The sequence below is a fragment of the Vespa velutina genome, chromosome 2 (genome assembly GCF_912470025.1).
Source record: "Vespa velutina chromosome 2, iVesVel2.1, whole genome shotgun sequence".
Lineage (NCBI taxonomy): Eukaryota > Metazoa > Arthropoda > Insecta > Hymenoptera > Vespidae > Vespa > Vespa velutina.
Window position 1 is genome coordinate 6,472,960 of NC_062189.1, and position 26,101 is coordinate 6,499,060.

General features: G+C 34.9%; 2 protein-coding genes across 19 annotated transcripts in view; one reads left to right on the top strand and one right to left on the bottom strand.

Moving 5' to 3' along the window:
* Positions 1-86: 86 nt before the first annotated feature.
* LOC124957668 (xylosyl- and glucuronyltransferase LARGE2s-like) lies at positions 87-5,083 on the top strand. Of its 7 annotated transcripts, none has more exons than XM_047514798.1 (12): positions 87-417; positions 1,106-1,260; positions 1,343-1,467; positions 1,805-1,988; positions 2,319-2,863; positions 2,927-3,076; positions 3,149-3,451; positions 3,591-3,787; positions 3,856-3,997; positions 4,053-4,183; positions 4,341-4,433; positions 4,638-5,083. In XM_047514798.1, exons 2-12 carry the CDS (start codon positions 1,182-1,184, stop codon positions 4,765-4,767), a joined length of 2,079 nt encoding a protein of 692 aa, XP_047370754.1. In that variant the 5' UTR covers positions 87-417; positions 1,106-1,181; the 3' UTR covers positions 4,768-5,083. The 7 variants fall into 7 exon arrangements, with proteins under 7 accessions (XP_047370754.1, XP_047370755.1, XP_047370757.1 ...); XM_047514799.1 differs by having other exon boundaries at positions 1,106-1,195; positions 1,310-1,467; XM_047514801.1 differs by having other exon boundaries at positions 1,106-1,195.
* The window catches only part of LOC124957665, a 241,037-nt gene continuing 219,891 nt past the window's right edge, over positions 4,956-26,101 (bottom strand). For all 12 annotated transcript variants that reach the window (XM_047514785.1, XM_047514783.1, XM_047514784.1 and 9 more), the window contains 3 exons: positions 17,548-18,461; positions 16,279-16,804; positions 4,956-13,207 (listed from right to left, as the gene is read on the bottom strand). In XM_047514785.1, the coding sequence (XP_047370741.1) occupies positions 12,273-13,207; positions 16,279-16,804; positions 17,548-18,461 (2,375 nt within the window). In that variant the 3' untranslated portion in view covers positions 4,956-12,272. The remainder of the gene's footprint in view (positions 13,208-16,278; positions 16,805-17,547; positions 18,462-26,101) is intronic.

Sequence of the window (26,101 nt, forward strand, 5' to 3'; positions counted from 1 at the left end):
TAATGTATCAGAAGAAAGTGGAATTATCGACCGAGTTAGTAGTCGAGATCAAACGTATTTTAAATGTAGTATTCGCTCTATTATTCCGGTAGTCAATGATTAAACTATTTACGTCGGGCTTCCTGCTCTCTCTCACTCTCGAGCTGTTTAGGATGCACGTTATTTCACGGTTGTTCATTGTTACGAGTAATTACGGCAATTTATTTCATTTGTGACACACATTGTGTATACGAACCGTGTTGCATGTTAAAATATAAATGTACACTTGCGGTGGCCAGTTACGAATTATGAGTGTTATTATATTTTGCGTGGTAAAAATTTTCGAATAAAACGTTACAACTTTTGTTCAAAACATTCATCGAACTTATGAGATAATTTGGATGACAACGAACTAATAAATCCTGGTTATAGCGACGGGTATGTAATAAACCAACTTACTATCGATAATCGGTGTCAGTTTAACTTTGTTATGTTAGAATTGTTATCCGTAGCGCGTGTCGAATAATGTCACACAGTCCGCTGTCAAAGCTATATATCCCGCCGAGCTTGGCACAAAGTAGTCAGTACTATATATAGATCAAACAAAAGTTTCACGACATATGTAGCCGGCAAATATAACATCAATGTTATAAATATGTGTGTATATGTATATACATATGTATATATTCATTGTGTATATACATATGTATATATACATATATATATGTATATATAAATATGTATGTGTATTTATACATACGTATATATACATATTTATATATTCATATATACATATGTATATATACATATATATTTATATATATATGAATAGATACATATGTACACATGTATATGTGTATATATATATATATATATATATATATATATATATATATATCTAATGATAAATTTAGTTACATTCATTTTATTTATATTTTACATTTATTTATATTTGTTTACAAAGTTTTTATAAGTTTTTTTTATATGCGAGAGATCGTAAGAAGAACTAATAACTTTATATGCTTTAAAATATTATATTTTTATATCAGTTTTATTATATCATTGATTTATAACATTTACAAATAACTAATTTTTCCTCTGTTTTATGAACGATTTTTTTCTACAGATATCAAAAGAATTCTTCTAAAATTAAGTTATTCAACATCATAGGACGTAGCGTTAAATATGTTTGGCATACTACAATGGCTCGATCATGGTTAGGATGTTTATTTGGCATTCTAATAGTATTAATAATTTTCTACCTATATTTGTTTTTTAATGGTAATACATGTCATGGTTTTTAACTTACCATATTGGGTCAATATCTTAGGATGCACACGGATGTTTTATTATAACGTTACAGTTCCTGTTGCGGAGAGCGGCATTCCAATAAAGCAAGGAAAAATGCAATCGTTATTGGTCGATGTAAATAAGAAGAATTTACGAGAATCGACTATGAAAGTTCAATTATCAAATAAAACCTCGGAGGTAAATTGGTAAAAATTGGAACCCTTTGCACTCGACATTATCAACATAAATAGCACGTAGTAGGTAGAAATCAATTTTAGACTATTTCGAATGCGAAATTAATTATAGATCGAAATCCTGATATGAAATTTTCATGCAATATTCATTTTTATCGTAATTTTTAATTGATCATACGAGTAATAAGTACAACACCATTAGAATTCTGATTAGATTTAAAAATTCTAAATTTTCAAGATATTTTACAAAGAAAACAGCACGAACCGAGTGTAAAGGGTCATCAAAACAAATAACTTTCCAATAATTTAATCCATAGCAGTTAAATATAGTTTGTTTCAAGGTTAAGTGTGAATTCATACACATTGCCATGGTATGTGCCGGATATAATTCAACATTTTCATTGGTTACGGTAGTAAAGTCGATCTTGTATCATCGTACAAAACCACTGCACTTTCACTTGCTCGTAGATGAAATAGCAAAAAGAACGCTCACTACATTATTTAAAACATGGGATTTGCCAAGTGGTCAGTAAACGTTCATTATTGCAATACGCGAAATTTTTATATTAAGGTGAAGGCTGTAATCATGATTAGATCGTTCGTATATATTTTTCCGTCTATATATAATTTTCTAATTAGATTGAGATAAAAAGAAATATATAAAAATTGGTTTATATATAATAAATCGGTTTACTTCTTTTGTTAGATAGAAGATTTAAGATAGACGAAAGAAGATTAATTTCTAAAATGATCTACTCAATTATAGTCCGAGCCATGATTAACGATTCTTACGATCGCAAAGAGCAATAAACTTTTTTAATGAAAATTTAATAGTAATTTCTTTAACGATTACAGTCATAGTATCATATTATTCTGCCGAACGATGGGTGCCGAAGGTATCATGGATACCAAACAGACATTATTCCGGAGTTTACGGCCTATTAAAATTAATATTACCTGAGGCGTTAGATGAGAGCAAGGTTCTCATCCTTGATACTGACGTGACCATCTTAAACGACGTGAGTGTCCTTTGGAAAGTCTTCGAGAAATTCACGCCTAATCAAACGTTAGGCTTAGCGGAAAATCAAAGTAGGTGGTATCTAAAGTCCTTGTCGTACGGTCAACAACCTTGGCCAGCGTTAGGTAGAGGCTTCAATAGCGGCGTTATGCTGATGCATTTACAACGATTGCGCGCTAGAAGATTTAAAGAATTGTGGGTGAACACCACAAAGGGGATCTTAAATTATATAAAGGAGACTAGTTTGGCCGATCAAGATATAATAAATGCCGTTATTAAAGAGCATCCGGATATTATTCTTAAGATAGATTGTACCTGGAACGTCCAACTCAGTGATCATACCACCAGCGAATCTTGTTATCAAAGAGGAGATCATTTAAATGTACGTTGTTGTGATATTTCTTTTAAATGATCTAGCGTAACTTTGATCAATCTATCCTTTCAGATAATTCATTGGAATTCACCTCGGAAGCAGGATGTAAATAATAAGCACGCAGATCAATTCCTTAAATTGCATAGAATGTTCTTAGAGATGGATGGGAATCTTTTACGAAAACGCTTATTTGGTTGTGATAAACGTACAAATATTTTGATAGTAAGTTCTTTTATCTGAAAATTCGATGAAAATTTATATTATTCTTACGTTCGCTCGCCTCTCGTTTTATAGTATGACGAATCAGATCCTTGTCGAGAATTTAACAAAGCTGCAAGGATGATGTACAGAACGCATTATTTTATTCTCGAATATCAATATAATGTATATATGTCTACAGACATTGTATTAGCCACTCAATGCAGTATAGAACGAGTGCCTCTTTTAGAACAACTTTCGAAACATTGGCCGGGAACAATAAGTGTAGCACTTTATCTTACCGATGCCGAAGTACAAAATTTTTTGGTATATGTACGTGGATCCCCGGAATTGCGAAAAAGGAAAAATATTGCCTATCACATTGTGTATAAAGAAGGGGTATAAATATTAATATTATTTATTGACTCCTTCAATATTATTATCGAAACTTTTCACTTTTCTCTTTGCCATTTCAATATGCATTCAGTTAATATTCAAAGCTTAATAAAAACATCTTAAACATATGTTATTTATTTAGGAACTTTATCCAATTAATTACTTAAGAAATATAGCTATGTCGTACGTATCGACGCCTTATGTATTTCAACTTGACGTTGACTTTTTACCACAATACGGTCTTTACGAAAACATTATGAAGCATATTAAAAATTTACACATGGAAACAACACACAAAATAGCTTTAATCGTGCCTGCTTTTGAAACCGAACGATATAGGTAATTTTGCATTTAATTAACATCAATCAGTAAAATTCAATAAGATAATGGTTTTACTTTTATTTCAGGTTTACGTTTCCTGCTGACAAGGAAGAGCTCTTGAAATTTCTCAAGCGTGGTATTCTCTATACGTTTCGTTATCATGTTTGGACTCAAGGACATGCAGCAACGAATTTTAGTTTATGGAAAAATGCAACTGAACCTTATGAAGTAGGTTTTGTCAAATTTATCAGAGAATCGTAATCTTCACTGAATATTATTTTAGATATTTTGGGAACCTGATTTCGAACCTTACATCGTGGTTTCCCAATTTGCGCCTAAATATGATACGCGATTCATTGGATTTGGATGGAATAAAGTTTCTTACATCACTCATCTTACAGCACTCGATTTTAAGTAAGATAATTGTCTTTAATAAGAGAATATACTATTATAACCTTTGTGTAACTTGACGACACAATTTTTCGAGACCTACGCGTTATGTAATTTAATAGATGGTCTTTTGCCTGTAAAGTATGATAAAGAACACGTAAAAAATCAACATTTTATATAGGTATATTGTTCTACCGGACAGCTTCATTATTCATCGACCACACGCTCCAAGTTTAGACATCGGGAAATTTAGAACAGACTCTATTTATAGAAGGTGATATGAATTTAATTATATTGTTTCTTAAATACGATTGTTACAATTCTTCAAATCTTGAAACATGGTGACTTCGATAATATTTAAATACTTATTTTCAATAGGTATCGCAAATTACGTTGGAGCCATGATATTTTGTTAAAATGATCTGGAATGCGTTTAATAAATAAATTATCTATAGTATGATAGTTTTTTACTTTTCAGGTGTTTAAAGAAATTAAAGGATCAATTTGTCGATGAATTAATGGCGAAATATGGTGCTGATGCATTATCGAAACATAAGCGAATTATTATTAAAGAGGACAAAATTGTGGGACCTGCTAAACCCCATTAAAATATTATATTTAAATATTATTTTCAAACGACGTGCGGAGACCGCGAGAATTATAGTTACTTTTTTTTTTTTTTTTAATCGAGTAAATATATTCTGTAAGATATTAACAATTTTCTATTTTTTCTGGATGAATATTAAAAGGTTAGAAAAGTGTTTAAAAAATCAATCGTTGTAAGATCGACTGTATATATAGGGTTGGGAAATATTTATTAAAATTTTAATCTATGTAGTGGTGTGTACAGAACAGTGCCTTCAGTACAGTATCGTAATATTACAGTTACACTAAATATTTTATTTATAAAATATGTATAATATATACAGCGCCTTCCTTACAGTACCTAAAAATTATGTTCGACTTAAAAATTATATACTGAATTCTACACAATTCGACATCGTTCTCTCTTACAAAAACAAGTTTTTTTTTTTTTTTTTATCAAAAGATAATGTAGTATAAACATTTGTATAAATAAATGTGAAAAAATGACATAGTAACAATGTAACGTAAAAATGTTGGAATTATAATGACAGTGACATCAATGATGATGATGATGATGACAATGAACACGATTACGTATTATAATAATTAATAAAAGTAAGTATTAGTAATGATGGCAACATTACTAAAAATTGACATAAAAGATATTTTTCGATATAAGAATCGTAAGAATTAATACCGAAAACTATCGGCTAAAATCGGTTTCGTTTAATGTCTTTTTCTTTCCTATATTCACGTTTAAATATGGCGGAAAAGTAAATATCAATGTTACATTTCCTATTAAAGATCGTTATCTACGCCGTGAAACGTAAATATAAATCATTTACATTCATATTAATCTTTCTGACTTTACGCTTTCGATAAAAGCATGTATAAAGTGTTTTTATCCTGTACATTACTGCAACAAGAGACCGTACGAGATACGAAAATATCCTTTGACGAGTAAGTCACCCATTCGCGCATGACCTCGTTCGTAATAATTAATATAATATATATATATATATAATTATTATTAATAATAATTATTATTATTAATCGATTGAGACAAACTCAGTTGGACACGACTGATCCACAGAAACGCATCCACTCGTATCGCTCTTTCGGCATGACGCACTACTAACCTTGTCCGCAACTAACACAAGGATTAATTCGGAACACACATTCGTATATTCGACGAGACACTGTTACAACAATTTTTTAATGTCTCGACGCGTACGTAAAATTTTTTTCTTTTCTTTTTCTTTTACATTGGTTCTTTTTCATTTTTCACGATTTACGTTACGTTATCACTTTTTTTTCCTTTTCCTTCGTCTTCTAAGCGCAACAATAGAATTGATTAGGCAATGTTTCAACGACGACAATTAGGACACACGATTTACGTAATCGTTCAGCGAGCAGACACTTAGAAAACTACACGCTCTACGAAGTATTACACACGATTAAAACTAATATTGTACAACGTTTCATGGTAAAATTATCGTTTTTTTTTTTTTTATATATCCACAGGGTATATTAGTGTTTATGTGTGTGTGTGTGTGTGTGTTGTGTGTATTGGCGAAAAAACACAGAGTCTCTTTTCTCTGTTTCTCTCACGCACGCACGCTCGCTCGCACGCACTCTATTATAGTTTTATTTTACGTCCATATGTTCCTTCATCTATAAGTTATTTTAATTAATTAGCCGATTGAATTTGTTTCAATCGCCTGTAAGATTTTTATCATTAATTCTATGTATAGGCAGATACGTTTTCCTTTATCGAATGGATAAAGTTATCGTCATAAAGGACTATAATTAAATATTTTTGCGAACTTCTCGTAACGCAATCAACGCAATTCCTTTCTCTTTTTTAGAAAATATAAGAAATTATATTTTAATTTTTAATATATTTTAGTGAAGGAACATCGATCTTTATAGAGCAGAAAATCGATATAACGATGATCACTATGAAATAATTTGATATTAAAATAAAGGATAAAACGTGGATCGACTTTTGATTATGGAAGTATATTATAGTGTACTTTAGCATATAATAGCTTTCAATACTAATTGTAAGATTGTCCTTGATTGGCCAATTAACATATATTTTGAAGTGTCAGTCATATTAGGACAATTAAAGTTTCATCGCATTGAAATTCTTTTAATATAGTTTTTAACGTAAACCGTCTCTAACGTTGAAAATGAATATGTAAGTTCATTTAAATATATTAATTAAACAGAAAGAAATTTTCTCAATTGAGGATCCTTTTTGTTATATGAAACGCCAGAGTTTTATTATGAAAACATGAATTTTTTAATTAGTCAAAAACAGATTAACGATTTCTCCTCCGTTATTAATTAAATATTAAATATGTCTAACAATAAGTATCGAGTTGGATCGGTTATTGCGGACGGTAATTCAGACTGCGTTTTTATTTTTTTTTTAAACACTCAGTTAACTCTAATCGCGTCTATCGATAACAAATTGTGAACTCGGTGTATCTGACGTGCACAATTTATAGTTTCAATAAATAACATGAGTTCTTAACTACGTTGACAGGTAAAGCATAATTATATTATGATGGAGTTCCCTTAATGAGCTGAGTGAAAGGAAAGTTAACTTGGTAAATCATTTATCTTAAAAAATACGTTAATAAATTGACGATACTGAAAAGAAATATTTTTTGTAAAATAAATATACGAATGTTATATTATTTAATAATCTGTTATATTTATATTTCCAAGACATTATTAGAAATGTAAAAATACTGATTGTAATATTATACTTTCTTAGAAAACGATCGATCGCTCCCATAATAATAGACATATTTTTTCGTCCTTTATTTTTGAATCGAATTTACAATCCTGGATCATCCTATCAAGAAACAAATAACAAATAGACGATATCCTTAAGTGCCAATTTTAGGTGAATAAATCGCAAATTGGATTGAAAAAAGGATTGATCGTAAAGGACGATATTGGAAAGAAAAGAACGACGAAGGATGTTGATTCGAATTCGGGAAGGGTCCGTTGGTAAATTGTGTCGTTGAGAGAGATTCTCTGATACCACGGTAGCTTGCTACAACGAGGTATCTCACGATAATAATTGTAGTTGCGTGTACAAGCGTCTCGTCGTCGTATACACGCTCGATTACGAGCGTCACGACCAGACACACGACGGATTAACGACAAGGAAATGTCTATTATTACGTTTCGAGACCATCAGACGAGAAAGTTATATTCGCGTATGGTACAAAGTTCCCTTCCCGTTATATTACATTCATCTATCGTTGAATCAACACCGTGATAATAGATATTTCTAGAGATTAAATAGACAACGTAAATGTCTTCGGTCAAATTTAAATGATTTCAAAGATAATTACCAACTTTATAAATATTTGAAAGTAATCGATCGTCTAATAAAAGTACGAGTTTCTTAAAACTGACTTATTTAAGATTTAAAATCAAAGAGAACAATTTAAAGCTTTATAAAGTAATATTAAAATCCGTAAGATTTTAAGAAAAAAATCTTATTCTTGTCATGGAACTTGCAACCTTATCCATTGCAAGTACCGTCATTTACCGTCACTCAAAAATCGTCCAACTCGCTTTTATTCTTTCGTTTTCCCATCCTCTCTCTCTTCCTCTCCTTTTCCCTCTATCTCGTTTTCTATCTCGTTAGTTGAAATATCGCGAAGATGAAATGTCCGGAAAAGGATGTGGCAGGTATGCAAGCAGGCAAGCAAGCAGGCAGGCAGGCAGGCAAGCAGACAGACAGACAGACAGACAGACAGACAGACAGACAGACAGACAGACAGACGGATAGGAAATTTCGGCATCGATATCGACGGGCAGAATAATTTAACCACTTACGAATGCCAACGCGTAAGTAAAGTGAATTGCTCGTGATTCGAGACACGTGTGCCGATTTGGATGGCGAGATTTATGGTTTTAACGCTTTGTATTGCGAGCTATGCTGGATGTATATACATACGTATGCATACATATATACATACATACATACATACATAAGTATGCCTGTATCTACAGATATATATATATATATATATATATATATATATATATATATATATATAAAGAGAAAGAGAGAGAGAGAGAGACATACCTATGCTTGTATTTAACATGTACATATACGTGAACAGCATATGTATATACGCGAGTGCCACTGAATATAATTCGTAATTCGTGCATACGCGAAATGTTGATCGATTGACGAAACGACGCTAAACACGTTCATTGTCGACGTTGTCGGCCATCCTGCGAACGTCCTATCGTTTTCTCGATGTGAGCAAGCACGGGGATCTCGCTCAGAGAGCACATCAAAATACAAAACTACAAAAATATACTCGCGAGACCGCGCCGGCCGTATATGAGATCCTTTCTTCTGCACTTTCTCTTCCTCTCTCTCTCTCTCTCTCTCTCTCTCTCTCTATTTTTTTCTCCCTCTCTCACTCCCTCTCTCTCTCTCTTTCCGCTTTTATTTCCTTCCTCTTTTTACTCTTCCCTCTTTTATTTCATCGCTTCTCGTATTTACATATAAACAATGTTCAATGACAATCACTCGCCAGTCTGTGTATATATGTACATTAGATCGCATGCTCGGCCGGTTTCTCTCTTGAAAAACGAACAAACGGCTCGCGATTCTCTCTCTCTTTCTTTCTCTCTCTCTCTCTCTCTCTCTCTTCGTTTCTCTTTCTAGTTATCTTTTTTCTTTTTTTTTTTTTTCATTCTAGACCGCTGAAAATATTACGCGGTAAAGTCCCTTAGTGTATCGATGCTGCTTCTTCCTATCTTTCTTTTTCACTTTAACGAACTCTGCTTTTGTTACCTTTTTTTGTTACCTTTCTAAGTAGAGATAGATGGGAAGAGAGCTGAGAGTTGGCACCTGTATTTATCGATTGAATCTAATTACCTAATTCTATATCCTTCATTCTGTTCGATCCTTTATCTTATTATTCGTTTCTGTAAAATGACCGAATGCAAAAAGAAATAACTTTCGGGACTAATGAGTTTCTAATAAACGTTAAAAGATAATTAAATTTAATTGTCATCGGCCTTTCCTATTAGTTAGATAAATTTATTTATATTAATAGATTATTTCCAGAAAAAAAGGATCGATCGTTAATAGCTTATTTCCAGAATTTTAGAAAAAAAAAAAAAAAAAATATAACTTATCGAACAAGACTTTCAAATAACAAATGTATATATTGTCCATTCGTTATGCGTTACGTTTGGAAGTAACGAAGCATTCGCGAATAATTTGAGCTTTTGGTTCAGCTAACTGTTGAATAAAAATACAAAAACACAAAGAAAATCTTTGCTATTTTTATTCAGAGCTCAAATTTTTCGCATATACTTTTAGTTTAACGTTTTGAATTTAAGCTTGACTATTCTGTAACAATTAAAAGCCTAACAATATTCTTTTTACAATGCCAAAAACAGAGGATCATGTTTCATAATTCGAAATATGATTCTTTGTTTGATATACGTACGAATCTTTGAAAATTTAACAATCATATTAATTGAGAAGCAATGAGTAATCGATCGAATGAGACAAGTGAGAAATACAAACATAATATAATATAAATATATTTATATAAAATTAAATATGTATGACGATAGAAATATAAAAAATTATCAACGAGCATGTTTGAAGGAAGAACAAATACTCTTCAATTCGTATAGTAAGAAAATATTTTTTGATAGATAGATATACCACGGAGAGTTCGTTTTTCAGCTTTAGATCGATAAAAATGGAAATTTGTTGTCATCATAGAAACGAGATCTTCGAGATTCAGGTACAATCATGTAATATCGTATATCGCTATAGAATATGTCCGCTTTTACGTCTTTATTTCCAACTTACGATGTTATTGACCATTTTATTTCGACCTATGAATGGTACAACACGATTTTTTTTTCTCCTCGTTTCTGTTCCGTTCGCTCAGCTTTCGCGCTCGCGCGTTTTCTAAATAAACGATGGCGATCCGTAGCTATCGAATGCAATACGGAAAAGCTTTTTTCGCTAACACGATGTTCGGCATTGCCGGCAGTATTTCACACGGCAGATTCCAACCACTCTCCCCGGAAAGGTCGTTCTTTGACACTGGATTTATTGGCCACGAGCCACGAGGATCGTTATAGTTTTACTGCATTTTATTTTAAAGCATCTTTTCCAGGCCTATTCACCTTTCTTCTGTTTGCTCTTTCTTTTTCATCCTGAGAGAGAGAATTTTTAGAATCGACTTTTTACAACTTGTTGCAAGTGTCACAATCACCGATGAATAAAAGAATGTTGTACTTGTTTTTTTTTTTGTATTTTTTTTTTGTATTATTTTGTATTTTTTTGTATTTTTTTTTTATTTATTTATTTATTTTTTTTTAATAATATTATTCCTCTAGAAACTTTGTCCGAAAAAATGTTCAAAGTTTTTTTCCACGAAATGATACACTTCCTTCATTTTATTTTCATCCGTAGTTTGAAATATCAATAAAATGTTGGAAATAATTATATAAAGTGCTCCAATGGATACGATAATAGAAGTAGCTTACTTAATCTTGTTAAATAAATCTAACACCTTTCATCAACACAAAAAACTTCTATAGTCGAACAACCATAAATCACGAATGCTTGGTCGATCACGAAACAGAGTTTCACGTGTACATTGAACGATATTAAAGAACAGAAGTTAAAGAGTGACCTGAGTTGTTTGGGGAGACCGGAGAAAATCGACGACACGTTAACCAGCTTGATTTCTCGGAAATTGAGAAACAGCGATAAATAGAAGAAGATCGTCGTAGATATTGGAAAAGTTCTCCTCTGTCTTAACAAATAAATATAATCTTTAATCAATCAAGGATAAATTCAATTTATCGGATTAAATAATAATAATTCAGGTTATTTTAGAGAAAGAAAGTTACAATTTTTTTTTAAATACTCCTTACTTGTCTCATTGCCTCTCAATTAATATCATTCTACGAAATCGTTAACATCGCATAACGATTTTTCGCGAAGCAATATCTCGCGATATAAATCGTGAAATCGTTCTAATCTCGCTTGTCGGACGAGTCGATAAAAAGCGAAGGAGAAAATGAAAGGAACGAAAAGATTTAAATGGGAAAGAAAGCAAAGAAAAAAAGAAAAAGGAGGAAAAAGAAGAAAAAATGAGGGAAAAGAAAACGCGTATCGAGAGAAAGAGTGATAAATCGCATCCCATGCGAATTATAGTCCGTATATCTTCATCCTTCATCAGCTCGATGTTCGATAAAACGACGAATCGTCGTCCTCTCATCATCGTCATGTCGCAGCATCGTTTCTTTGTCCGAAAGAAGAACCACATCGACTTGCGTTCACGTCGGAAGAAGAATCATCAAAATCTTCGAATGAAGGCACTATTGGTTTCTTTCCCGAGATCGCCGGCGACTCGATAGAGTAGTATGGCTCGACGTAGTAGTGGCGGGAACGAAGAAGTAGGAAGACCCGACGTCCTCATCGTCCATTATATTCGTAGGATCATACTTCCGTGCCATCCTCATCCTCGTCTTCGTAGAGAGGTCCGTTGGTCGATTTCTTTTTAGGTTTTGGAGGGGGCCTAGGTGGAATCTTCCTACCTAACGTGTTGTTACCTTGTTGTTGTAAACCGAGAGATCTAGAGCTGATATCGAGAGTCTCATCGGCCAATTTAATGGACCAGTCGGAGATGGCCTCGGGAGCACCCTCGGGTGCCGATCTATCGAGGGTACCGAGTGCATTCGAACTACCGGCTAATATGTTGGGAGTGCTTCGTTGCATAGTCGCATAGTGAGAAGTCGGTGTACCAGGTATTTGCCTTCCTCTGACCGAAGATCCGGTCTCCGGACTTTTATTTAGGGAAAGCACAGAGCTGCCGTCTGCTGTAGTGCGTAGGCCTAGATTATCATATACGGGTTCCAATGCATCAGTGGGCGAAGTCGGTGGGCCACTGCTCCAGCTGGGAGCTCGAGGTCTCCTTGGAATGGTGACGTATCCGTGACGAGGCATCACCGGTGCTACTGCAGATCCTGCAAGACCGTACGGCGTGACGCTTCGATTATGAGGGAGAGTCTTGAAAGTTGCAGGATATTGTCCGGGTGGTGAGTTATAGCCCAAAGACGTTGGACTCGAGGTCGAATGCTGTCGTTGCTGATGCTGCTGTTGTTGTTGCTGTTGCTGCGGTTGATGTTGCTGACTAGGAAGACGAGTGTTGTCTGGCGCTGTAGAAGCCTGACTGGTTGGCGAAGCTCCACGACCACCAGAGAAGGCCAACAGGTCTGGTGGATATTGTCGGTAAGTACCACTTCCGACACGGCTCAAAGTTCCACCTGCACCCCCATTATCGAATTCTGTCGTCCTGGGACCCTCCTCTCTTTCCTCGTCCAATCCTCCGCCAACCACGTTGCCAATTACGCCGCTACCCACCACACCGTCAGCTGTCAAAAGAGAAACAAAGGGGAAGGACGAACGTTAAAAAAGAAAATTTTAAAAGAGCTTGCGCGAAGAAATGAATATAAACTTAAAATAAAGAGACGGAGACAGAGAGAAAGCCGTCCGGCAGACCGATACTTTGTCACGATTTCTTCTCGATAATGAAAAAAATTCTTTCTTTTCCAAGGAATAATGAAAAAAATTCTTTCTTTACCCACAGCTGAAAATTCATTTTCTCAACAGGCACGTTATCACTTACAATAATTAAAACATCCCTGAAAGAAATATTAAACTGAACAAGTTTTCTTTCGGAAAACATTGACTACGTCAGTTGAATTATACGTCGTTGAAATGAATAACTTTTTTCAATACTTATGATCAGACAGATTCTTAACTTAAAAAATGGAACGAGTAACTTATTAATAAAATACTCGGAAAAAGTCACCATGAAACTTACGTAGAAAAGAAAGCTCGCGACTAACGAAGTGACGAAGTGCAAACTTGCTTTCGTCGTGTCTCGAAGTTTATATTAGGATCGTCGGTTACTTCGATGCCACGATCGAAGTCACGACATAACGATCGTACAATTTTCCTAACGATGCCGTGCGTTAACGAGTACCACGTTTAAGCTTTACGCTCGTCGACGAACGGTAATCCGAAACTCCTGACCGTTTATCCTTTCATGACAGAAATTAACGTTTCATCAAGGATGCAGCATTAGTACGATTGGATTACATTGAATATTCTACAAATTTTCGATTGAAATGAATTTCGAAAAAAATATGATAAAGAGAAGATATCGTAAAGCGTAAGAAGCTGTTTAAAACGAATTATTTTTCTTACGTTATATCTACTTTTAAGCGTAACTTGAAAGACTTACTACTTTTGCAGATAGCGATAAAGCAACGCAATAAAAAGATACAAAAGAGAAAAAAATGAAAGAAAATCTAATTTTGTACGAAGAAAAGAGAGCGAAATAAAAGGAAAAAACAGAAATTATATTGTACAAAGAAATTATATGTTATAACGAGCATAGTGGAGAGAGTAGACTTGGACAATCTCTAGCGTGCATATCGAAATCGTGATGACTGGACCTACCGACCAGTCCAGTCGGTGGAGATTTACAAAGCCAACATGTAGGAGGCGAGGAGACGTTTGCAATTATTTACGGCGTGGTCGAGAGCCAGCCCTATTGTGGTTAAGCAGCGAACGCAAAAGGGAGAGATCCGCCATCTCTCTATTATGTGAACATAATTTGGAGAAGCCAAACGTTATACTCATTCTCTCTGCATTTCGAAGTAACAGCATTGTCGAGATCGAAATGTCTATTGTCGAAATTTCGTTGCCTAATTCGAACACGGTTTTTATTATTTGTTCTTTTTTTTGGCGATTACTTGATTAGAATCGATTCGATTATCAGAGCTTTTGTACAATTAATAACACCGATTGGCAATAAAATTTGGCATGAACTTTAAAATTGATAGTCCGTGAAATTATATAGTAAGTCGAAAGTAAACACCAGAATATCATAGAATGTTTTTTGACGAGAATTCGTGCAGAAATTGCAGCCTCTCATCCGTATTAACGTTTCATTTTATGGAGCATATTGTCCTCATTGTCATGCCCTTTCTCTATATTCTCGGCCACGGAAAAGATAGTAGCATAATGAAATAATAGCGAAATTTTATTTTTCTTGGTTTCTAATTATGAATTTTTTACACAATAAGATACTGTTATTCTACTTTTCTCTAGCAACAATGAAGATATATTTATTTTGAACAAACGACTGTATAATTAAGAAATTTTACTTTTTAAAAAATATTTTATTATATAGAATTTTCCTACCGAGCAATAAAAGAATAACTTGCAAATAGATAAAATCAAACAAAAAAAAAAATATCGATTTTTCCAATCATTTCATTCACAACCACGTTGTTTCCTCTTCATTCTATTCAAGTTAAATCAGTTTTGGGGAAAATTTCTCTCTCTCCCTCTCTCTCATTTTTATCATATTTTCTTTTTTTCTCTCGCTTTTCTCTTTTCAACTCGTGGCGTTAGATATGCAATATTTTTCTCGCGATCCTCTATATTTGCATATTCGGATAGAACAATCGTACGCTATTGACGAAAGAATTTCGAGTAAAATTAAAATAGATATCTGTATTTGTCTATCTTCGACAAAAGATAAAGCGAGAACGAGGTATTATATTCTCGACTTATTTTCCTTTCGAAAGACATAATCGCGAATAAAAATGAATCGTTCATTAACCCATATAGTTATCATCTACGTCAACCTGACACTTGGAAGAAACGTAACAAGTATCGTCGTTGTGGAGAAAACCATTCCAATCGATTCGTTTCGATGTGTCAGGTTCATGCTCGTTAATGCGATGCCTTTTTAGTGCATCCTTTATTTACCAAAGAAGCTATTTAGCCAACGGGTAGATCGAATTATAAATCTTTTTACCGTGAAAAAGGATTGCTTTTATCTGTGACTTTAAATTAAAGCCTCGTTTTTATCTGCCGGGTACTGTTTCCCTCAACAAAGCGATTGCACTGTGTGCTTGCTCAATCGTATCGTCCTGAATCTTAAATCGCTATATCGACCTCTGTAATTCTAATCAAGAGAGCGCGTTAAATTTTTGTACCTTTTCTTCGTGACTTGTTATTTTTACTATTGTGAAACTTAGCACTTTATAAATTAGTTTAGCTATATACAAGATTGAGATATTTTATTCCATCGATCGATTATGATAGGTATATGATACAATATTTACAGAAGTCCGGAAATATCAATCGAAATAAATAGCCGATGGTATAGAAAATGATTTTAATAGAAATTAAAATTAAGATATTCAGTTATTTCTATAGGAAACAATTATACGGAATAAAAACGATATTTCCATTTCCAATAATCTTAAGATAGATCTCAGCTTGACGCTCTCGCGAGTCACATTCGATGCTCGTTAACGTCAGAGCGAACGCGGTGCATAGAAGCGGCAGTTGTGGTTGACCGATCGTTACTCCGGCTAGCACCTGGCGGCACATTGTTTAGTTATATATGCAGTGTACTGACCGAAGACCGAGTCGTTGTCGAGAAGGGTTCGATTCAGCTCCGTCATTTCGGTGCCGTGCGATGTCACGGAGGGTGCTTCATATCGCCTGGCTGTTTTAACCGAGCTGGTGTTTATGGTCGTGATCAAAGACTTCTCTTGTTCGCCTAGACTATGATGTTCTAGAGATACTGCTTCCAAGCCTTTCTCATCATGATGATCTCGACGACGTCGACAGTAGCAAGCACAGAGCGTCACCGTGACAAGGAGAAGTAGAAGGGCAGCAATACCGAGTCCGATAGCCAAAGGTAGACTAATCGTACTATCCCTACCACTGATAGGGTCGCCCACGACGCTCAGAGTTACATTCTTCTCTACGCTACCACCTGGATTCTTCGCAAGGCAAACGTAATCACCTTTGTCGGATGGACCGACATCAGGGATAGTTAGATTCAACCAATCGTTACTGGACTCGATAATATAACCACGTTCTCCATTATGTCGTCTGCTTTGATTGTTCAACACTTTCGATCGATGCACCCAGACGAGCTGTAAACAGAGTACATATGTGGTTGATATGGTTAATATAATTGAAAAAAAAAAAAAAAAAAAAAAGAAAAAGAAATGAGAAAAACGCAATTTTTCTCAAATCGAAAAGAATTTGATATTTATCAATATCCGGTAATTCGTAAACAACTACAATTTAATTTCTAATCGGCAAGATTATCGCGAAAATAAACGAGTCTAGGACCATTGAGTCAACATCGCGTGACATTTTCTATCCTCGAAAAGTAACGTCCAATTTTAATTCGATTCATAAACGCAATGACTTGACAGTCCTAAGTATGACGGATTGCGAATACGACCTACTATAACACCTGGTTAAGATACTGGTTATACGATCGTATTCGTCATATCCGAAAGGTGAGCGTGATAAGTAATGTATTCCTGCTTGACTTTCCGAATGTCACGAGACGCGAGACAAATATGTCCCACTAGATCGTCTGTGAATGCATAACCCGGAACAGACTAGCGTGCTACCGTTTACGAAGAAGGAAATGTATTCTACGTGCCAGTCCTTACTTGGAAATATTGCCAGGCTTCACAAATTGCTCTTGCGCATTTCTCAAGCTTCTTAAAGACATTCATTCGAAATCAGCGAAATGGAACCGAGAAGATTGAAGTTAAGACGAATTAGAAGAAATTATACTTTTACCGGCATTTTCTAAGTAATAGGATAGAACTGCCTTTAAAATATCACGGTAGAAGAACGAAGGGAAGACGTTGGTTACCTGAGGTCGAGGAATGCCCGTGGCTCTGCACCAGAGTTTCGCATCTCCTTGGCCGATCTCGAGTTTTCCTGCTGGTCCTATCACAAAGATTTCTGGGCGACAAGCAAAGTCATCGCTACTAACCTCGTCCCACATTTTCCCAACAAGATTGGCTGGTTGTTGGCAAGTGTTAGGCTTCGTATACAATTTTCGCTCTATCGTCCAATCGCGAAATCTCTTGAGTCGGCAGTTACAATTCCAAGGATTATTCTGAAGCTCGAGACTGTTCAATTTTGGTAGATTCTCGAAACTGTGAAGCTTAAGTACGCTCAGATTATTGCCGTCTAAAGTGAGGGACTGTAGACCAGGTAAATTGCGAAATGTCTTTTCCTCGATTCTTTCCAATCTATTATCGGATACCTCAACCTTCTGCAAGAAGGTCAAGTTGAAGAACAAACCATCCTCTAGGGCCCTCAATTTATTCTGATTCAAGAGTAGCACTCTGAGTCGTAGGGTCTCAACAAAAGTACCAGGATGGAGAGTTCTAATGTTGTTAGCTGAGAGATCGATCTCGATTATGATCTTCAGTGCTCTGAACGACTTTGGATGCACCGTCTCGATGCCACACTCGCGCAGTACCAATTTGTGAAGATTCACGAGATTGTTCAGTTTGAAGATGTCTTCGATCAAGTGGGGTATTCGATTCCCAGTAAGATCTAGACTCTGGATCTCCGATGACAAGTTTTGCGGTACTTGCGTTAAATTCTGCCTCATGCACTCGGCCGTTTTCTTACCGGACACCCATTTGCATTTACACGACGACGCAGTGCACTGCATCCAGTCTTGGGCGACATCTTGTCCTCGGCACATGGCCATCATTGTCAGAATTAAGCAGAGTAACAATCTCGCCGTTGTCAGCTCCATCCTGGGGATTTCTATTAACAAAGGTAAATGTTGATCATTGATGAGTCGTACTAAGGATATTTAATATATTTAATCTAGAGAATAATGCAATAATATCGTTCGTTTTCCCATGATAAAAAAGAAAAATTTATTCTTTTTATGCTTAATGTGTTTATTGCAACAAAGGCAATAAAACTTCGAGAAACAAAAATACATCCATTTTCATTCCATTTATATTTTTATTATTAGAAATTTGTTTTTTATTTATATATGAAAATACGTTTTGTAAAAAAGTTTATTATTTGTTACAATGTATTCAGAATACTGTAATTTCACCAAGTGATTATTCATAGTTAACAAAATTTTATATTTCTAAATAAGTAAAATTCATTACTATATTTTTTATACTCTTATTATCCGTCACCCAGATTTTCGTATTTTTCTCGGACCATTGTAATCTTCATCTTTTAAATTCATTCAACTATGCAAATTGTAATCGATATTCATTTGTATACGAATCAATTGCTCACTTTCTATGCACGCATTTTGTTTTCGTTTTAGGTAAGAGTGAAACAAGCTAACGATAGCAAAGTAAGTCGAATTAATGCCACCATTGTAGAGAGATTTTTGCGGTGAACGGTAAAGTTCGAAAAGCTTTTGAAATATTTGGACGTGATACCTAGTCTCCCTGAAAATGGAAAAACTTTGGGTGACTATTTTTCCGAGGTATGAGAAGAGTCGTTAGGCAAGCAAATTTCACGGATTTCTCGAGAGAACCTCGTTAATCATAGAAATCCTTTTAACGGGCGGAAGCTAAACGCCCTTCTCGAAGTAAATCGTTTGGAAAGGAAGATTTCGATGCGTCGTTTAACAGAAAGGGAACTCCCGGTGGCTACTATTGGAAGCTATCTTTTCGTTCTCCTAAACTTTCTTTGCGATATCTCTCTTTTCTTCTACTATCGTCCAGGATCCTTGTTTTCCGTCTTTTCGTTTTCTAATTTTAGAAAGAGTTACACGTTGGTAACTTCGGTAATTTAGCTTAATATCGTTCTCTCCCTTTCTCTTTTTCTTTCTTTCTTCTACTTCTCGACATGGTGCAGTCGGCAGGCCGTGCCGTCGACGTGTCGCCAAAGTTAAATTAATACAACACGGCAAGGGGCGAGTCCGAAGAGGCGTGCTTGCGCTCGAGCGTACACTTTACTCCTTTTATTATTGCTGAGACCCGAGGAGTCCGAGGTTGTGCATCAAATTACTCTTTTCGCCAGCAGGCAGAGCCCAATGCAATTCATCCTGTTCTCTCTTACTCCCTCTGGGACGTGGTACGAAAACGAGAGAAAGGAATACGGAATAACGAGAGAGAGAGAGAGAGAGAGAGAGAGAGAGAGAGAGAGAGAGATCAAGAAAGAAGGAAAGGTTTTGGACTTGGATGTGTAAGTTAGCTTGTACACCGTCGTGGCGACAGTCTTACCATTTGAATTTATTCCAAAAGTCGGCGAAAGAGCTGACCGAGTTATAGCGCGGTGGTTAACGGAAATCGCTCGGAGGGTTATAAATTTCAATGTCGCGCTATAGAAGAATTAACGTCCGATGTAGCAGTCCTGTTACTTCGAATAATGAAATTCTGTTGAGAGACTTTGTTAGCGTGCCCGAATTCTGTTACTGTTGAGCGAACGGTACCGTAAAAGTCGTAAGAATTAGAAGATCGAGAATAATATTCGAGCGATGATAATACCTCTTTTTTCCAATTGTCAGATATGGGTGGATAAAATCGAAAAAAAAAACAGAGTTTTCATATAGGATAGTTTATCATTTCTACGGACGCGTAATGAACGTAACTTGTCGTAGTAGTGGTTTATTGAACGTCAGAAAAGTTTCACTGAGAGAGTCGCATATAATAACTCCCGAGAACAAAGTTTTGTTGAAATAGTACACTCTTCTAGGGTGAAAGTAACACAGCTGTTCTTTCTTCTCGTATTTTACAACGAAATTTTTTAAATCAGTTTTTTCTACTAAGCTTTTCTCTATTATTTTTCATTTCTCAGTCACCGGTGTTTTTATTGTCATTACGAAACGAGGCCAAAATGTTGAAGGCTAAAAATATTATAATTATTCGCGCGTAGAAGGCGTTTGGGATTCTTTGAAAGTTTTCCTATTTCAAAGAAAAAGAATGCCATTTTAATGCCTCTCGAGGCTTCGTAGGGCTAATTATAAAGCTAGAGTCATTGCGTCGACATTACGTCGTAATAAAATAATAAAAACGGACTATGACTTAGGGGTAGAAGTGTCCCGCGGGTCGTTTTGTTGAGAATTACGTCGAAAACAACTTTATACATGTATTACATTTCCCCACCCACAAAGCAAACCACAATCGTTGTAACGTTATTACGTTACGTTGAAGAGGAAGGGAAGGTTTACGAAGAAAGAGAATAGTCAAGGATGCAATCTTGAAATAATGAAAAGTTTGAGGCACAAGATGCATAGCTCCGAGAAACGCGTTTTCAGAATAAAAGAAAAGAAGGAAAGGAAGAAAGATCAGGGCAAGAAGAAATTTTTCCGGGCGTGCAGGTGGTCGTGTAATGCAAAAGAGTTTTCCTACGGGAAAGAAGAAAGAGTACGAGACTCATCGATCGAACGAACTTTCATGGTTGTAAGAGTTCTTCTGCTTTTGGATAAAATCCTTCCGTAACTTCTTCTTGTTCCGGTATCTTTTTGATCTTCTGATAGCTGCCTTTTTTGCGAGTTATTTCTTGTTGATACTAGCCATGCACAAAGAAGAACGTTCAAAGCTAAAGTAAACATACGCTCCCCAAGTCCGATCACATTTATTTCCGATTCTGTCCTCTTCTCTTTTCAATGTTCAACCCCTGTTATACGTTCGTTGGCCTCCGTATCAGTTTCCTCGATCCGACCACCATCATCTTTCTCTCTCTCTCTCTCTCTCTCTCTCTCTCTCTCTGTCTCTCTCTCTCTCTCTCTTTTACCGGGCATCGATCGTACGCATTTGACTTGTAAATAACTAGTACCAACGAGAGAAAGAACATTGGATATGCAGGAAGAGACGAAACTAAAGAGTTTACATTAGTCGACATAAAGAGAAGTGGCCCATAGGAAGAGTTAACGCAAAGGGAACTTTTCTTCAAGAGAGACACGTGTGTTACGTCATGTCGGAAAAGACTCCCATGGCTATGCGTCCTTTTTTATAGCGTTTTAAGTAAGGTGGATAAAAAGAAGAAGAAGGTAAAAGAAGAAAGAAGGAAGAAACTACGATGTCGAAAAAGTAGATGGACATAAAAGCTTTGAGGGAAAAAAGCTTGCTAAGAAAGGAGACTAAAAATAGGAGAGAGGTCAAGAGCAAAGTCAATCGAATTTTTATCAGAACTATGGAATTTTAAATTTATTAGCACTTGGTCTATCAATCAAGAGTCCTTGGACGTTACACGCATACTTAGCTTCTCTTGGTCATGCTGTGTCCTTTTCACGAAAACTTCATCTATCATGTGGACGCGCTATAGGGAGATTATTATCACTGGTTTCTTGCCTTGTTCTTTCTTTTCTTAACCCTTTCTCTTAACCTTCTCGTTCATAACACTGTATAGAGCGAATATATATAGAGTATTCTTTTTTATCCGACGGCTCTCGAAATATGTGCTGTGGTTAAAGCCATGTGACTCTTAGGTTTTCGTTTTTCTATGTAGATTCACCGAGATAGACTGGCTGGCTATCTGCGAAATCATGGGAAAAAAACTTGATACTAAAATCACGCTACAGTTGTACAAGTACTTAAACGCATATGCCGAGTTTTCCGATCAACGGGAATTGGAAAATTCTCGAAAATCCTTTGGGGATCGAATGTGTTGAAGTTTATCTCTTTTCCTATCATTTCGTAAGTTTTTTCAGCTGTACTTCACGAGTTTGTAGATACGACTGCTAGAAGTGTCTTATGCAATCACCATCGTTCGCTTGAAATAAAATTTTTCAATCCTGTTTAAAGTTTCGCATAGATTATGACATTTTCTAAATGCACGAGAGTGCATAAACTTTCTTTAACAATAGAAACAAATTGACTGAAGTAAATCTAAGAAAATTTCTAAAAAGTACATTTTATCCATCGGAGCATAAACTATTACTTATAATTTTAAATTAATCATTTGAAAACTTTTTAAATGCAAACTATTTTACTATAAATATTTTAATATTAAAATGTGTAATAAAATGATGTTCACGTCTAATACGTAACAGGTATAATTAATACACAAAATTAGCAATATGAATATAATGGTAATGGGTGATAATCATCTCAATGATGGACTAAAAGGAGGTCTAGAGGGCAAAATGTCCCAACGGGCCTTAAGACGAAAGATATTATATTATCCCTCCTGGTATGATCAGATATCTGAGACGGTCGTGCTGGTTCGTTACGAATATATTGTATTTAAGGGATGACTTAATCTGTACCGAGATATATTCGCTTGGAGATTGATTATTTTTAAATTTTCTTCTCCATTTGGCTCATAATTATTAATCATATTAAAATACATTGAAGAGACAGAGAGGGAAAGAAAGAGAGAGACAGTGAGAGAGAGAGAGAGAGAGACGATTTGTCTCGAAATAAATATAACGCTATAATTGCATTATTTATAAGAAAATGTTTCATTGAGTAAAATTAAATTTTAATTTTTCATATTGGTGCATACAAATCGATCGACGAAGCGTGTTATCCATTTTAGTGAGTCGTCAAAATATGACACTCGATCTTTTTTAATACCCAATATAGTAATCGGCTAAAAAAGGGAACTGAATAAATACTCCCATAAAGTTATCGAATGTCGACCCTTGAATCCATGAACGATCAATGAACGTGAAGCATTTTCCAGGAACGGACCAACTGTTCCGCGGCGGTTCGTCACGCGCGTTGACTCGGGTCGATATGGAATGAAATAATTACGCAATATGTTAATTGAGGTGGGAATATGGCATGTAAAGGTCGGGGGCTTGTGTGACATTCGCATGAGAATGAGAGCAGTCATAAACGAAGTATAATGTCGACAAGAGGATGAAATAGGTTTTTTGCTTGATCACATGTCTTTGTTTAGGATGCTCACTCGTATATAATCGGTTCCTATATCCAAAAAGTATTTGTAAAGCTTCAAATATCAAATTCATCGATTCGCAATACTTGCTGTAACGTGATACTTTTGTCCGATTTGATTTTTATACAAGTCTTTGAAACAAAAATTTTTCTGATTCGTGGAAAACGATCAGCGTTTAGGATTGAATGATAACGAATTGGATTATTGATCGAGCGAACGCAGTTACCACATTGTATTTTCTACTTGTCTAGAATAGCTACTCGAAATGCGGATCGGAACAATCGAAGGGATGTGGATAAAAAAAAAAAAAAAAAAAAAAAAACAAGCGAGGCTTTCGTTTCCAAAACGAAATCGTCGTGAATACGATTAAGTACTTTCGTTCGATAGTAGAAACAAGTATAGCGATATTGCAATAGACTGTATACACTGAAATAATGGTTCCCAGCAGGAAATGTATTTTCTATAAACTTGCGAACAGTTGTTTTCAAAACAGTCTCTTTTCGTTTCTGTAATTTGGTTAGAAATGTAAAGGAAGTTTAGAATCGCATGAGAATAGTCCGTAATTAAAATTATGTTCGTGAGTGAAGAGATAAATGTACAGTAATATATATATATTTCTTCCTAAATCCAAAAATTTATTTGTTTTGAGATATAACTCAAAGAGATATACGTCAGCGATTTTGTTAAAATCTTAAACTTTTGCGAAAGTAGACTTGTACAAATTATTTGTAATATATATATATATATATATATATATATATATATATATCACACAATAGTGGAGCATTTATAATATTTGTATAATGTTAATAAAAAGTTGAGCATCAAACTGATTTAGCAACATTTGTAACGTTTTTAACAGCCCAACCGGTATAAATTTGATTCGTTTTATTTAACGATAATGGTCTGTATTTTCATATGATTTCGAATGTAAAGTAATTCCTCCTTCTTAAGAAGCACGATTGTATAGAATCTTATTCGTAATTGAAAGAAACGTTACTGAAATTGGAAAACATTTGAAAAAGATCAAAACGAACGAAATCGATATATATATATATCACGTTTATCGAAAAAGTAGAAAACGTTCAAGATATTAAGAAAATACAACATAGAGCTGTCGTATAGGAAAATCATTTAAGAATACATGTAAGAAATCCGAGGACTATTACAAAAATATTATTGTCTCTGAAATAGTAAAAATAAGAAAATAAGACATACCAACATAAAAATATGAAAATATAAAAGATGGAAACATTGATCCTTTTTAGTTATTCTTCGTTTACTATTTCGACAAATATAGATGTATGAATGTATGAATGTGCAAGTTCACCTTAGGCATCGTCGTCAACGTCATCGCTGCCCCCACTGTTTTTACTTTGTCCGTAGCTCTTATACAGGATTCAAGAGCACTTTGAGTTTAATCATCTGTGAAAAACCTTTCGATATACGTTCGTTCGTTCATGTGTATGCGTGTCGTATGTATGTGTATATGTGTGTGTGTGTGTGCATAAGCATGAACACCAACATAAAGTGAGGCGTCGACCGAGTTACGTGTTACTCGGCCGAGCACATAGACCTGGATAATGCAGTCGAATGACTTTCATCGAGCAAAGCTTCTGCTGCATCGGCCGAATGATAATTTTCTATTATTTTATTCTATTTTTTTTTTTCTTCAGATATGAAGACTATTCGAAGAAAGAGAAAGAAGATAAGAAAAGATTTGACCCAAGATAAATTGAAAATCCACTTTGAAGTTGTATAAAAAATGCATAGTTCTATTCCAATCTTGCACTAATCGAAAATCGATTGTTAGATTCACAATGGAAAGAAATACAAATTGCAATACATTGACACATTAACAATTAGTAACAGATTAAATAAGAAAACGATCGTAAAACACAAAGGTTTTTGGAAAAGAAAAGTACAGTAAAAAAGTTCTCCTGTGTTAAAATGAAAAAAGGAAATAGATAGGGATAAGTTGTATGCCGTTGGTTATACCAGGCGTATAAAAACGAGATCTCCGATCTCTTATTTTTAATTTTCAATTTAGAACTTTCTAAAAACTTTACGATTTCTCGGACAAGGTAAGTGGCTCTGAACTTTGGTTGGTTCAGCTTTTCTTTAGGAAAGATTGAAGAGAGAAAGAGAGAGAGAGAAAGAGAAACACTTGTATAGAATGAGAAGAAGAGAGGGAAGCATGCGCAGTTTGCTACGATTTTCTCGCTTATTCGATACTTATTACGCAAAAGTTTCTCGCCTCTTCCTTTTGATTCCCGAATAAGGTTCACTTTCTAGCTACAGTTTCTATTACGTAGCTATGCCCTGTGACCGGAAAGATGATAAAAAAGTTTTCATAATCATTTTTAATACTTTCGGAAGGAGAATTGATATCGTTTTGAAATTAAAACAAAATAGGAAAAAGAAAATGAAAGAAAGAAGTACACGGATACTCGAACGATCTGTTAAGTTTCGCAAAAAATTGGTTTCATTGATTAAAAAGAGTACTTACGACTTGTAGGAATACTAGACTTAAAACTTGTTAATTTATATTCGATACATTTTTTTCTTTTACATCGACCGTG